The sequence below is a fragment of the Colossoma macropomum genome, unplaced genomic scaffold (genome assembly GCF_904425465.1).
Source record: "Colossoma macropomum unplaced genomic scaffold, Colossoma_macropomum, whole genome shotgun sequence".
Classification (NCBI taxonomy): Eukaryota; Metazoa; Chordata; class Actinopteri; order Characiformes; family Serrasalmidae; genus Colossoma; species Colossoma macropomum.
In genome coordinates this window covers 6,838,197-6,852,360 of record NW_023494807.1, presented here as the reverse complement: position 1 = coordinate 6,852,360, position 14,164 = coordinate 6,838,197, and the positions used below count along the sequence as shown (strand labels likewise).

The 14,164-nt window shown below is 38.4% G+C and overlaps 1 protein-coding gene across 1 annotated transcript in view; it reads left to right on the top strand.

Annotated features, from left to right (window-relative positions):
- The window catches only part of bbs9 (Bardet-Biedl syndrome 9), a 230,088-nt gene that overhangs the window by 23,113 nt on the left and 192,811 nt on the right, over positions 1–14,164 (top strand). Inside the window, exon 9 of the mRNA XM_036556544.1 lies at positions 5,196–5,325. Within this exon, the coding sequence (XP_036412437.1) occupies positions 5,196–5,325 (130 nt within the window). The remainder of the gene's footprint in view (positions 1–5,195; positions 5,326–14,164) is intronic.

The following is a 14,164-nucleotide window of genomic DNA, read 5'->3' as shown; positions in this document are numbered from 1 at the left end:
AGGATATCTATATTTGTGCACCAGCTCTGGTTCATCTGATAAGGCATGTAGATTCCTGTTTGTGTTGCGTTTGGGACCGACACTGCATTTAACACAGGTCCTCTCTGTTTCTCTCTCTCTTGGGCCTTGTGAGTGGAAATATCTAAGCAGACTTTGGTTTCATCCACCTCCACATATTTAACACAGCAAAGTAATGTGGGTTGCGTTTTGGATGACCCATTAGCATTACCGTGGCTGATGAGGGTGTAGAGGGCCAAATGCAGCATACAGAGGAACATTATTTTATCCTTAGGAGTTTGGGGTGGGCAAAATTTCAGGCAAAAATCTTATTTCTGAAACCATTAGTATGTGAAAAAAATCCAGTTCGTTTACTGTTTGCAGTGACATGCCTTATGGGAATAAAGGTTTAAGTGATTTCTTTTGTGTAGTTAATCACGATTGATCACATTTGTCTTATTTGCTCAAATTTGACCACAAAGAAAGATTTTTTTAAATTTTGAAAACAGTGCATTTTGCTGTAGATATGTAGACTGGACAAAATAAGCATCATCCAGGCTATTCAGGTTATTTTTGTGATTGTAGCACACTGCACTGCCCCGGGCTCAGGAAGGATGCTGGAGAAACATTTGCAGCAGCCATTTCACTTTAATTTTCACACCACACAAGCAAAACAACTTGCAACCAAAACCAAAGCTGGCCACTTTTCAGTGGCTTTAAAGCTAGACTTTTCAGTCCTTTTCTCCGAACTAAGCTTTTTTTAGCTCTTCAGTCTGCTGCTGCTCGTCCCCCTCTTGCTCTCTGTCCCTTGTTGTTTGTTGTTCCACTGTCGCCGCCCCCACTCTCTGGCTCATCCAACGGGTTTGAAAGTGAGGCAAATTAAAGTGACCAGGAGGCGATGTCTAGGACTCGCGCACCGTTCCCCACTCCTTTGCGGATTTCGTCCTCCCCTGCTGTCTACACAGGGTTTTGTCAGGGCTCGAAGTTTGGCCCCGCCTTCCTGCTGGCTCTCGCGGCCGTCATCGGGGCCCAGGGCGCATACCACAGTCATGTGAACCCTTCATGAACTTGAGCATGAACATCGTATGCATTCCACAGAGTGATTGCCGTTTCCAGTTTTCATTGCCAGTGTCCAGTGAGAGCATCAGTGGTTGCATGTTCCAACCAATGACTGTATATGTCATATATCTATGTGTGTACATATATATGTGTATGTCTTACATACAGTCAATGTTTACATCTCCTCTGTGATTATAGACTTGTTCTCGTTCATACAGCTTGTGGATTCCTGTTACAGTGGAGGATCTTGGGGAGACTTGGAGCTTTACTCTGCTGTTCCTGTTACTCTGCTGCTTGCTGTTGCATTTGTTAGTTTGCTGCCCTGTCCAGTGTAGTGCCTTGAAGACATCACTGTAAAAGCCACTAAAAAGCTGCATTAGAATGAGAGAGATACAGTCATTTGGTCATAACAACGTACAGCATGCAGCAGCTCAGCTTTAGCCTGGACTACTACGGACGGTTTGAACATATGTAGTAGTGCAGGCTGAAGTTTCTGACATTGTCATTAACTTAATCTTTTTGGTCTTTGACAGCATTACGATGGCAGAAATATCAGAATGTAAACCTGCCTTCAGAAATACACAATGCTGCAGAGCTGTAGGTTTGTGGAAACATGCAGCCACTGTGAAGTGTGTTAGGTGGTAATCGTGAGTGGAGATTCCAGTCATCATTTCCACTGGGGCTTCCCTTCAGCTGCATTCACTTAAGCAGGCATTTATATTACTGACAGAAACAGGGAGATGGAAAAACAGAGCAAGAGCGATTTGGCACCTGCTCTTTGACAGCGGTGATGTCTCTCTTGCAGCTAAATACACATTCACTTCCATTGTACATCATGCATGCACACATGACTCAGTCTCATTAGAGAAGTGCTGAAGTGCTTAGATTGCTGGCAACAGCAGTGAGAGCTGTGTGAGAGAGAGAAAAGGCTGAGCCTCTGGTTCTGGCAGTGCTGACCTGCTGGGTGAATGTGGGTGAATGTTACTCGAGGTAGAAAATCATTTCCTGCCATTGTAAAATGGTATAGCGGTTGCATATAAAAGCTTCCAAGCTGTTGGAGTTCTCATTGTTTTGGCTGGAGCTTCAGCAGTTTAGCCTAGCGTTTAGAACCTTTAACAGACTTCCCTTTGACTCTGAAATATAGCACTGTTTTTTTCTATGTCTCTCTTTCTCTCTCTCTCTTTTTATCTTCATCATGTAACCCCCCCCCCAAAAAAAGTGTGTGTGTGTGTGTGTGTGTGTGTGTGTGTATAAGTAGTTCATCACTAGGGCTAGATATCAAGCCCCCTCACATCACTTTTATGATGCTGACCAATTTACTTCCATATTAACATGTTTAAAATGTTCTGTCATTTGGTCATTCAATACCGAAATTGTTTGGAGGCAAATAAGCAGGTTTCTAACAAAATCTGTAAATGGCTGTTGAACTTACATTCGGAAATAGAGATACAAATTTTGGCAAATTCTTTTGACCAATCATAATTGGCTGGTGATCACTCACCAACCAGCAAGCCTAAAATTAACGACGTGACCCATCCAAATATCAGTGATACCTATATTTAAAATGCAGCTCGAAGTGCTTTACAGTGTGAAGTAAAATGACAGTGAAATAAAAGAAATGAGAGGGAGTCAAATAAAATCAGCAAATAAAATCAGTGAGAAATAAGATAATGGGTCCAAGCATCAGCGTGTACATGAAGTCAACGGTCCAAAACCAGATTAAACATATTTGTTATGCTATTGTCCTCTCAAAAAGTTGTCCTGAACGCCACTGTTTTCAGATGCCTGCTCCATTTTTTGATTGGCCTGTGTAGAGGAACCAATTGTCTTTTTCACTTCAATGTATACGGTTAAAAAAACGTTCCTCAGTGTAAATGATAAACCTGCCTGTTCCAAAATTATTGGAAATGAAATAAAGCCAATAGCCCATTGTTGAAAACCATAATTTAAAAAGCATGCCAGGATCCTTGTCCCTGTCTTAACTCTGAGGAAGACGCTTGATTAAAACTATGAAAGAATGATGACATTTGAAAATCTACAAACAAGTCAGTAAAAGCTTTAAAAATAAAAAATTTCTAAATAATATTTAGGGCTTACAAAGCTGTTCCTGAATGAAAGTTGGACCTGTTCAGGTGAGATTCGAGATGTTTCTTCTTTGGCATGAGGATTTCTGTCCATCAGTTTCATATTAGCATGATGAGATTTTTTTGACAGATTGCTCATCCAGATTAATATTGCTCTGTTAGGCTGGCTTTACATGGTGAAAATTGCAGGCAACTAGTTGCACGTTGTGAGTTGCCTGCTACATAATTTCCTTGCAATCGGACCGTTACGCAGTGCAATTAAAAACAGTTGCATGCAACACTTTTGATTTCTCCACTGGATAGCCAAATTATTTTTTCATACACCGCATTGTTCATGCTGTGAAGTCAACTGTAAGGTGTGGTTACACATATTTTTGCTTTTTTATATATCTATCTCTGTAGGCTACCTTACTATATATTTATGCTGTTTGTTTTGTTGCTAATGTAAGTTTTCTGTGTTAGCCTTTGCAAAAGGATGTTCAAGTAGGCATTACAGTTATAGCCTAATTGAACAAACTCATCAGGGACCGCATCTCTGTCTTCTTTTCTGTGATATTTTTATTGTTTGGATACCAAATGAAAAATCCTGTAAAATTAGAGAGCAGCAAGAGAGGAGAAAATTAATCTAGCTAGGAGGATACGTTGCCAGCAGGCTAAAGAAGAATAAACGGTGGCACAAGCGGCCATTTAAACAGCTGTTAACATTTGTTGATTACAGTAATGTTAACTTGGACAAACTCATATTTGCTGTCAGGGATAAGGAACCTGACAAAATAAAAAACCCACTGCATAAAGTCTTTCAGGAGGGTCTCCTTTTGAACTGCCCAAAAACATCTGTCTTATTTTCCTATTCGCCGATGTGGTGAAATCAATCATTTGCAAGTACGCTGTTCAGCAGAATCACATCATCCATTTTGTTTGGCTGTTACATCAAAATAGAGATGTTTGCAACTGTTGTGGCTGCAATTCAAGTGAATTGCAAGATTCAACTCAAGTGCAATTGTAATTTCATGTAGGTTTCGAGTAGAGCTGAGCCATGTGCCAACAGTGTAATATCACAATACTTGGAAGAAGTTTTTATGATACAAAATATATATACATTGCAACGGACAAAGTAAATGCCACATTTAAAAAATAATATCAAAAACAATGAATCCAGTAATTTGCATTTGATATGGCACATACTATGCTATGCTAAATCCAATAAAACATTTAAAATTATGCTCTCTTTTAAATCAAACATGCAATTGTCAAGTGTTTTGTAAGTACTGACAGTATCCACAATATGCTCAGAAACATTTGTTGTAACATAATTTATCACGGTAATGACAAATATTTCCCAGCCCTAAAATTGCATGAAAGAAACACAAGTAACACATTAAGTCTATAAATCTGTGTTATACTTTTCTGCTATAGGAAGAAATAATTACATTACTGCAGTATGTTAGTTTGTATGGCATTACCCCCAGCACTGGTGTTAGGCCTGCCTAAGAGTTCATGATGGCCACACTCCTACACTGCAGTACACTCTCATTTACTCATGCACGTGCACACAGACCGTCTCTTAGGCCACTGTTGAGGTCAGTGAAGTAAAACTCAGTGACTTGTCTGTTTGATAAATCCCTGCTATTACAGGCTTTGAAATGAAAATAGAAAAGTAAATTTGCATGCGTGTGTGTGCATGCATGTATTCATGCGTGTGTGTGAGCATGAGAGGCGGCTCGAGGCAAGGCTGGACTCTGAGGTTTAAAGTGCTGGCGTAGGCGTGCTCCTTAATTCCATGGCATTTTTGGGAAGTGAGAAACGAGAGAGTTCTGGCTGGTTTGAAGTGGCATTGGAGGAACGAGCAGCAGCCTGTCATTAACCTGACCTCCCTGACACTGCACACTGAGACCACACGCACACCTACGACACCCTGGTCACCACACTGGCCTTCCTGTCCTCAAATAGTATGGAAGGTAAAAAAAGACAGAGACGGGTCCTTCACAGGCGGTCTGAGTGCTTATGTTGTATGTGTGTGTTCACATGGCCCTGACGCTCTTGTTCCGTCCGCAGTTTCTGAGGGCACCACTAACCTCCTGCTGGGTAACCACAACAACATGCTGCTGGTGTATCAGGACACCACGCTGAAGTGGGCGGCCCAGCTGTCCTGTGTGCCTGTGGCCGTACGTGTGGCCAACTTTCCGTGAGTACGCCCATGAGGGCTGCATGATATATCATTTTGCGTCAATTGTTATCACAATATTGACCTTTGCAGTATTGATATTGCAATAGGCTGCATTATGCAAATGGGTACTTTGTATACATTACATTGAATACATTATATTATAATGTAGACAGTGTACAAATATGTATTATAAATATATATATATGTATATATATATATATATATATATATATATATATATATATATATATATATATAGTCTTATGCATGTGTCGCCCTTGATCACATGACATGTGACTGATTTTCTAACGGCACGTGTTAGTGCACAATTACTTTTTTTTTGACAAATTAAACATATTGGGAAAAAATAAAACATAAAAGAAAGTTATTCGTAAAAACTCTATCAATGTATGTTTTATTTTATTTATTTCCAACATGGAAAACTCAGCAAATAAATAGAAAATTAAATTGGTTCTATGGAGAGGATGCATTAATTTGTTTTCACTTAGAAAATCAATGTAATGTAATTTATCAGAGGGTATTATTCAAACTTCTGCATAAGACTGTATGTGTCCATGTTTTGTATATATATATATATATATATATATATATATATATATGTGTGTATGTGTGTGTATGTGTGTGTGTGTGTGTGTGTGTGTGTGTGTGTGTTATAATAACATTTCTAGATATAAAGAGGTTTGAAAAGAATAATAGCTAACTCACTAGTCAAAAAACGTTATTTTATTTCTATATTAATAATAATGTAGCATTAATATGTCTTGTATGTGTAAAGCCCACTCCCAGCAATGCATATGATGAAGAAAAAATACAAAAATCATTAGAGAAGTTTAATTTATTTTGAAATGAAAACCTTTATACAGTATAATGCAGTGATAGTGCAAATAGACATTTTGCTTACTTAAAATATGCTCATTACATCTGTGAAATAAATAATAATAATAATAAATAAATTTCATATAATACCTCTTGTTTTTTTTTTCTTCTAAGGTCCACTTTTGACATTTGTGTGGTTTTATGTGCCATATTTTACATGACCGTTTTTGCCAAACATTTTTTGTTACCGTTCCTTTAAGACTGATATATCTAAGTGAGCTCTGTTCTGATTAACCTCCTTTTGTCCTGTATTGTACCACATTCAAAAAGCAGTCCAGGCTGAAACACTTCTTATAACTTCAACACAGATGGGAGGAGCTTAACTCCTCTTAGAAAAATATATTTAAATATGTCGGTCGTGACATCACAAAAGCAGTGGATTCAGAAAGCAGCAAAAATTCTGCTTTCCCTGATGTGACATTTAGATCTAATTGGATTTGACAAGATTTGTCACTTTATGAATGTTGTTGAGGTTGAAGCTTTAGTATAAGCTAAAAACAGTCAATAACACGGTCAATAAGAAGCCTAAAAGCCTTAACACATAGTCGACATTGCTAAGTGAAAGCCACATGCATTGGGCTAATTGCAATTCAGAAGTTTTATTTTGCACCATTTTTCCTTTTGATGATGATGTAGGTTGGTTCATAAGCACTATGTTTGTCAGAAAATGCCTGGCAAACCACTATAAACATTAAGAATGAATTGTTAGATAAAACTAATAGATTATAGGCTTATAAAGACAAGATGCCTTGCATGCAAGATGAGGACAGTATGATTTTGTCACTATTTTCTTTTTTTTTTTTTACATCAAAAAAACTCTAAATGCAGTGATATAGTAAAATGGCCGAACATCAGCTGCGGAATAAAATCACTGTTATGTGTTCTTCTTTGATAAGATGTAAGTGGGTGGAATAGAATCACTTGATCAGTTGTATGACTTTATTTTATTCGCAGTTTCGTTGTTTCTTTCGTGGCAAAGGTGTTTCCATTGTAGTTTTTTTGCATTACCTTTTTATAGGCAAAAACCTTACCCACCTCAAGTGAGCTTGTAAACATCTATGTGAGTTTTAGAGACTTTATTTAAAATTTGTTGTTTTCATGAATTCATTTTATTTGCAAAAAAAAAAGTCAAAATATGCAAAAAAATCACACTATTTCAAAAAAATCTGTATTTACTGTATGACATTTTGTGTGTATCATGCAGCCCTATTGTAACAGGCATCTGCTTCCTGGCCTTTCTTGCTGGCCCGTGTTCTTGTCTGGTTGGTGAGGTCATAGTTTAGTGTCTAATATCCTGTAGCGCAGTTTCAAATGGGTATAAAACAGGAAAACGGAAGAAGCACGCCGTTTGACTGTCCCACGTTATTATTTCTTTGGAGGTCAGTTCTTTAGTGTAAGTTCCAGGTTGGGAAATGGTCCCTGCAGAAAGGCTGGATTGTTTGCCAAATGCGATGCCAGGATCCTGCTTTGTGCCATTACTGAAAACCACAATATAGCATCAGGCAAGTCCACTCACTTGACTGCCTTTGCCTAAATGGAAGATATCAACCACTCCTGTGTCAAGCCAGGGTTTTTAAATGAGCTTTTCCCAGTTTGTAGCCACCATTATCAACCAGCCGGGATGCAGATTTTGGCACGGAAAATGGTGAAGTGTGTGAGGGCACAGAATCGAATTTCTTGCCTTCTGATCTAGTTCAAGGCCAACTGGAGTATATCAACCCCTTTTTTTTCAGTCCAGTAGTGTGTGCTGTTAGTGAAAAGAAATGAAAATGAAATTGAAATTCAAGACACATTTGGCCAAAAATTGAAAATGAAAACTGTCAAAAAAAGTTCTTTTTTCAAAGACCACATTGAAAATCTGTGAAATAAACAACAGAAAACCTGGAAATAAACAACAGAATGTTTTAGAATTGTGTAAAATTTAAAACAAAGAAAAGTTATGACACATAAAATGAACAAGTATTATTATGATGAAGATGTATTATTTCTAGGTCACTACTCAAGTTGTTTTGTTTTTTTTTCTTTTTTATCTCTTCTTTTGAAGCTTGTGTTCAGATGACTGTCAGGTGGGTTTGATCTGCTCATAGACTTTTGCCCAAACTTGTGGAGTCCATGCCAGCTCGAGTGCACGCTGTCATTAAAGAAAAAGGTTTTACATATTCAAATAGTTTTGCTGAAAAAAGAATTTGTAATGCAGATGAAAACCTTTCTACTAAATTAGAAAGGAATGCAAAATAGAAGCATTTGCGCTAGTGACTTGACTTTTGGACTGTAAATTTACAAAGAAGTGGCTTGCAAGTGGCGTGGCTCCCTAAAGCTGCCTTTACACAGTGACACGTTGCAACATACTTTCTGTGCAACTGGACAGTTACATGAAGTATTCAAAAACAAAGACATTTGATTACTTCTCTGGTTGGCCAAAGTAGCAGTTTATATTTTTGTTACACCCTGTTGATGATGCTATAAAGTTATCCATGATGTGTAATTTACATATTTGAAGCTTTTTTTATCGTCTTTGTGTGTTGTTTGTGCTCTTTTTCTATGCGTGTATCTGCTTTATATATATATATATATATATATATATATATATATATATATATATATGTATATATGTATATGTAATTTTTTTTAACCTACCTAGGGTTACTATATTGTCACTTTCGGAAACAAAACCTTCTATCTTGAAAATGCTAACTTTACAGGAGGTATAAAAAGCGTTATTGTAGCAGAAGTTAATATAACCAGTATTTTTCTGTGTAATTTTGGACCATTTCTTTTAGTCCATTCATTATAAAATTTTAATGCAAGCTCAAGGGTCACTGGACTGTTTGCTTAAGCAGCATACTGTTATTCTGTTAGCTGGCTAGTTAAGACATCTAGTTACAGAAATGCTATCTTCGAGAAACTCACGTTTGTTGTAATGGCTCAGAAAACAAAGCCATCTTTTCTTGTCCACTCATTTGGTCAAATCAGTGGTTTGAAAGTATGTTGTTCGACATGATCACATGGTACATAATTGCCGTTTTGATCGACTGTTTCATGAAACCTGTTCCATGAAGCTGAAATGCTTGCAACTGTTGCGGCTAAGTTTCTGATGAGTTGCAGGACGCTTTACGTTATGCAACCCAAGTGCAATTTAGTTTCATGTGGTTTCAAGCAGCTAAAGTTGCATGAAGGTGTCCCCGTGTAAAGATAGTCTAAGGTTTTTTCTGGATAATTGAATCAAATCATGGTGAAATTTGAGATTTCATGATGTATTGAGTTGTTTACAGCATAGTCATCAAATTAAATCATGACATCTGAGATTTACACCCCTAGCATCCAAGGCTTTAATCAGCTCTATCACAAGCCAGATATAATGCCTGTCTTGGGTGTTTGACAGTGGGCTTTAATTATGGCTTTCTGGACAGCGTCATTTTGATGGAAGGCCTCTTGCTGCTTGTCTGTGTGAAAAGCGAGAGGGCTCTTCTTCCCAGGCCTGAGATGAGCCATGTGTTTTTCTGGAACTGTTTGCTCAGATTCTTTCTCATCTGATAAGGTAACAGATACTCCTGTAGGCCGTGCTGAGTGAAAGCTCACTCTCTCGTCCTCTATCTCTCTCATTTTCTCCCGCTCTCTCTCTCTCCTCCCTGTCTCTCTCTCTCTCTCTCTGGGTCACTCACTCTAGTTTTGTCCCATGCTTTTTTTTTCTGCTGCTTTTGCTCTTGCATTAAAAGAGCTTGTCTGTCAGCACTATCTAAATGAGCTTTTTGTCCTTGTCCTGAGCTCATATCTCCACCCCACCGGGACCCCCAAGTATTCTCTGCACACACACGTTCTGTATAGTTTCGAAATGCCAGGTCCATCAAAGAACATCCTCTTTGTTTGAAATTGGTTGTGGTTTCCCAAAAGCCTCAAAGTATCTAACTGTTAACTGTTAGACAGCATTCAAAGCGATGGTCACTGTATCACTTGACTCTTATCTTTGTGCTAAGATTCTTTTGGCACACTCTACACCAGCCTGGGTGCTTTTATTGACTTGTTATTAAGTGGTATAGCAAAAAAAGGCCTGACTGATATGAACCTTTTGTGGCCAGTACTGATTTTAAGGAGTGAAAATTTCTGATACTCAGTGTTAACTGAAATTTTATATGGCCAAAATTTGAACAGTGCCCTTTATTTTTAATTCGACCCAAATAAACTGTGAATTTGTGAAGTTCCCTAAACTCAAATAAACAGCACAAACTCTCAGATTAAATACAATACTGTAGCGTGGGGACATGGTTTTGGTGTTGGTGTGGGGGCTAGCTTACTAAATGCTGTGTAGCATTGAAAACAAAATATCATCTAAAAATGGGATAATGCAGGCCTTTTATACAGGAACTTTCATGCCACGGCAGCACAGCAGAACGGTTCTGCAGTGCTTTTGTTTCTTTCATACTAACTGCAAATGAAGAACGTCAAGAAGGTGTATTTTATACAAACTTCTATTGACATGCTGCTTCCCAGGTGAAAAAATAGAAGTGAAGGACACCGCACACAATGGACGCACTATTTCGTAGCATGGCAGCCAAAAGTTCGAAACCAGTATTTTTAATGGAGGTGCTCACACCAGCACCGACACTTGCGCTGCATTTACACAGTTCCGGCATGTCAGTGCACCACAACGTATCCCATTTGTTTTAAATGGGAAGCGTCGGTTCCATCAGACGGGGCTGCACAGTGCATGATGGGTCGATATCTTGGATATGTGGCACGTCAAAGGCTTCATTCACATTACAAGCCTAATTGCTCAGATCCGATCTTTCTGACATGATGGCTCACTCTGATTTAGGTAAGTGACTCAGATCTGTCATTAATATGAACAAACTAGCGTCCTGAAATGACCCGCATGTGCACATCCCACTCAGTAACGTCATGTGAATTAATCACTTGCATCATGAACAGCAAACAAACCAATGAACAGAACGAGCCTTCGCTGCGAAGATAATTAACTCTGCTCAGCTCTCAGCTGTTCATTATTAGAGCGAGATGAAGGCGATAAGGGTGAGATGTGCTGGTTTTCCACCCTTTGCAGGCTTTAATGTCTGTCCGCAGCTGCTGCCGTAGTAACGCTGAATGATGGCGCATGCCCAGTGGAACAAAGCACATGAATTCTGATCTGAGCGTTCATTTCATTACATTAAGGTTGCATGGCCACAAATCTGATATGATTTAGTGTCCACACAGCCCTGAAAACATCAGATCTGTCACATTAGGTCACATTAGGGGAAAAAATTGGATTTGTGTCACTTTTGTGTCTGCAATGTAAGGTATGGAACATCGGTTCCGCTTTTCAAACATTCCCAGGCAACAAGGAATGGCAGCGGCTAAAGCTATATATATTTTTAATCAGAACTGTTTACCTCTAAAGTTGAAATCTGAGCGTGAAAACGATGGGTTGGATGATAGAAGCCGAAATAGCTGATGTTGGTGGTAATCGATGATCTGAATCCTAATCTTTCCAATTACATTTTTCTTTCCTTTACATTGCTGAATGACTCACACTACAGGACTCATGAACGTTTTGAGTGATAAAAATTAAACATGTTTGAAAGATCTGAAAGCTAGATCTCTCTGGAGCTAGATCAAAAAGCTAAGGATGCACTTTTTTCCCCCTCTCAGTAATCCTCACCATCAACACTTATGATCAAACTCTTTACCTGCAAAATCACTTCAGATGAAAATTCAGTCAAAATTTGCCAGAAGAGGCAAATTTCAGCTAATATTGGGCTAGAAATTATGTAGTGTAGGCCAAGACAATTGTTTAAATCTTTGTGTGATTTTGCCAGTAGAAACACTGTATAACATTAAAATAAATACAAATAAACATAAATACTGTAAAACATAACAAGACTTTCTTGTTTTCAGTGAAGTTATAAATATGCCAGTTAAGACTTATTTGAGCTGTATTAGTTTTATTTAGGGTGGTGCTGTAATTTAAGTGATAAGTGAACAAGATCAGTGATTTTAATTCAGTTCTCCAGTAATCCAGTCTGCTGGGTAATTATTCTGGAGCAAATTACCTTCTATAAGTCACCGAACTCAGAACTCCCTCAGTAGTACTAGTCTTGTTGGAACCAACATCACAGTAATGTAATAAAAAAACTGGGTAATAGAAAATGGTGCTGCCGTTGTTATTGTTGTGTTTTTTTATGACCTAAAGACAAGGCTAACAGCTAAAATGGAGCTGGATTTTACTCAGTTCTTTAGTCCTCAAGTTCATAACAAGACTACTGAAATCCACAATATGTGGGAATATGTCTTGTAGAGGTTTGTTGGGTGGCGTTTTGTAAATTATACGCACCGACTTCACTAGTTTAATACTAATCTTTATGCCATTAAGCCACACAATGCACAGTGTCTAGAGTCTGCTGCATAATGCTGATGTAAGCATCCACACAGATCCTTTATCCCATATGAATTCTCCAGTCAAATCATGCACATGTTACAGTACCAGACCTCCTCTGGTAAACTAATCCTGGAACTAATCTTTTAGAAGAACGCAGGTTTCATTTCTGACTTCTCGCTGAAGTCTAGCCAACATAATATTATGGTGGTGCCCGCCATCGCAGTCAGCATTATACCAGCAAGGTGTAGCAGTGATGGTTGCAGTCTGAGCCCTAGTAGCAAACACTCACACATACACACACACACACACACACACACACACACACACACACACCCTTTATTAAGTAGCACTTGGGCCTGCACTCACTTTCCTCATGCATTTGTACTAGGCTTAGTTACAAGAAAGTTATTAATGAACGACAATTATTATTGTTTCCATATGCACCCTCATAGCTGAAGCCACAGCAGGAAATTGCTCCAAGATGTTCCATATCGGCTGGCCAATCAAAACAGATAAGGAGTGGCTGCAGCTCGAAATATCACGTCTCAAACAGCCATAATCGCACTGTAATTTTAAACAGTTGTAAGCGAAGCAGTTATGACTAATAGCGTGGTTCAGGTTGTGTATTTACAACTTGTAGGTCAGAGTGTGTTTACATGAGCTGTGCTGTCAGACTGTATGTACTCTGTTCATCTCTTTAATGATGCAGCTGGTCGTTATGCTTTGTCCGCTGTGGAGTAATATAGTTCTGGACTTGACTTTGGACAGTACCTGTACAGTTCCTGGGGTAAAGGTGTAAATCTCTTTTTCTAAAATGAATAATTTCAAGCCTAGAACCTGATTGGCTGAGCCATGTTTTAAGCCTGTGTAAAATACTTGATATATGCACACCTATGACCGCTTCACAACAACTAATGTCTGTATTACTGCGCCATGTCTTGAAAAATCATTGCTTAGCTAACAGGCTAAAAGATAGCTATCAACTCTATTAATATCACAGGCTTGAATTAAAGTACTTACTGTATGATTCACTGTAAAACAGCAATATAGAAGACTAAAGATAATATCAGGTGGATGTCTTACATGTTTCAAATGTCTGTGTTTAATCAGATCTGCCTTACATCGCATCAAACCCAGGCTGAATCTCAAACGGCTTCCTCCTTCTTATATAGTGCGCACCGTAAGTTATGGAATTTTTGCTTTTGCAACTAAATTTGTCCGGTATGTACATGGCTAAATCCCAAATGACTGTTTGTTAGCTGTGTTTTGCACTGTTGGCGAGCAGGAGCCAGTATATAAATTCCTACGTAGTGCAGAGTTATGGGCAACTTCATTCAGCATGCATGGTTGCTTGGCAACAATACCATACTCTAGAAAAACATGTTTCTTGGTAGAATACTTGTTTATCTCGATTATTATTTATAATAACTAAAATTATTTATCATATCTTACGCTGTCGTGCTTAATAACACTCTTCCCCGTGATAAAATCACAAATTTCATGCAATGTAAAGGCCAACAGGTACCTTCAAATGATGTCAAAAACTGAAAAATGGACAAAAATGGACACATTTAATTAGAGAGGTTTTGT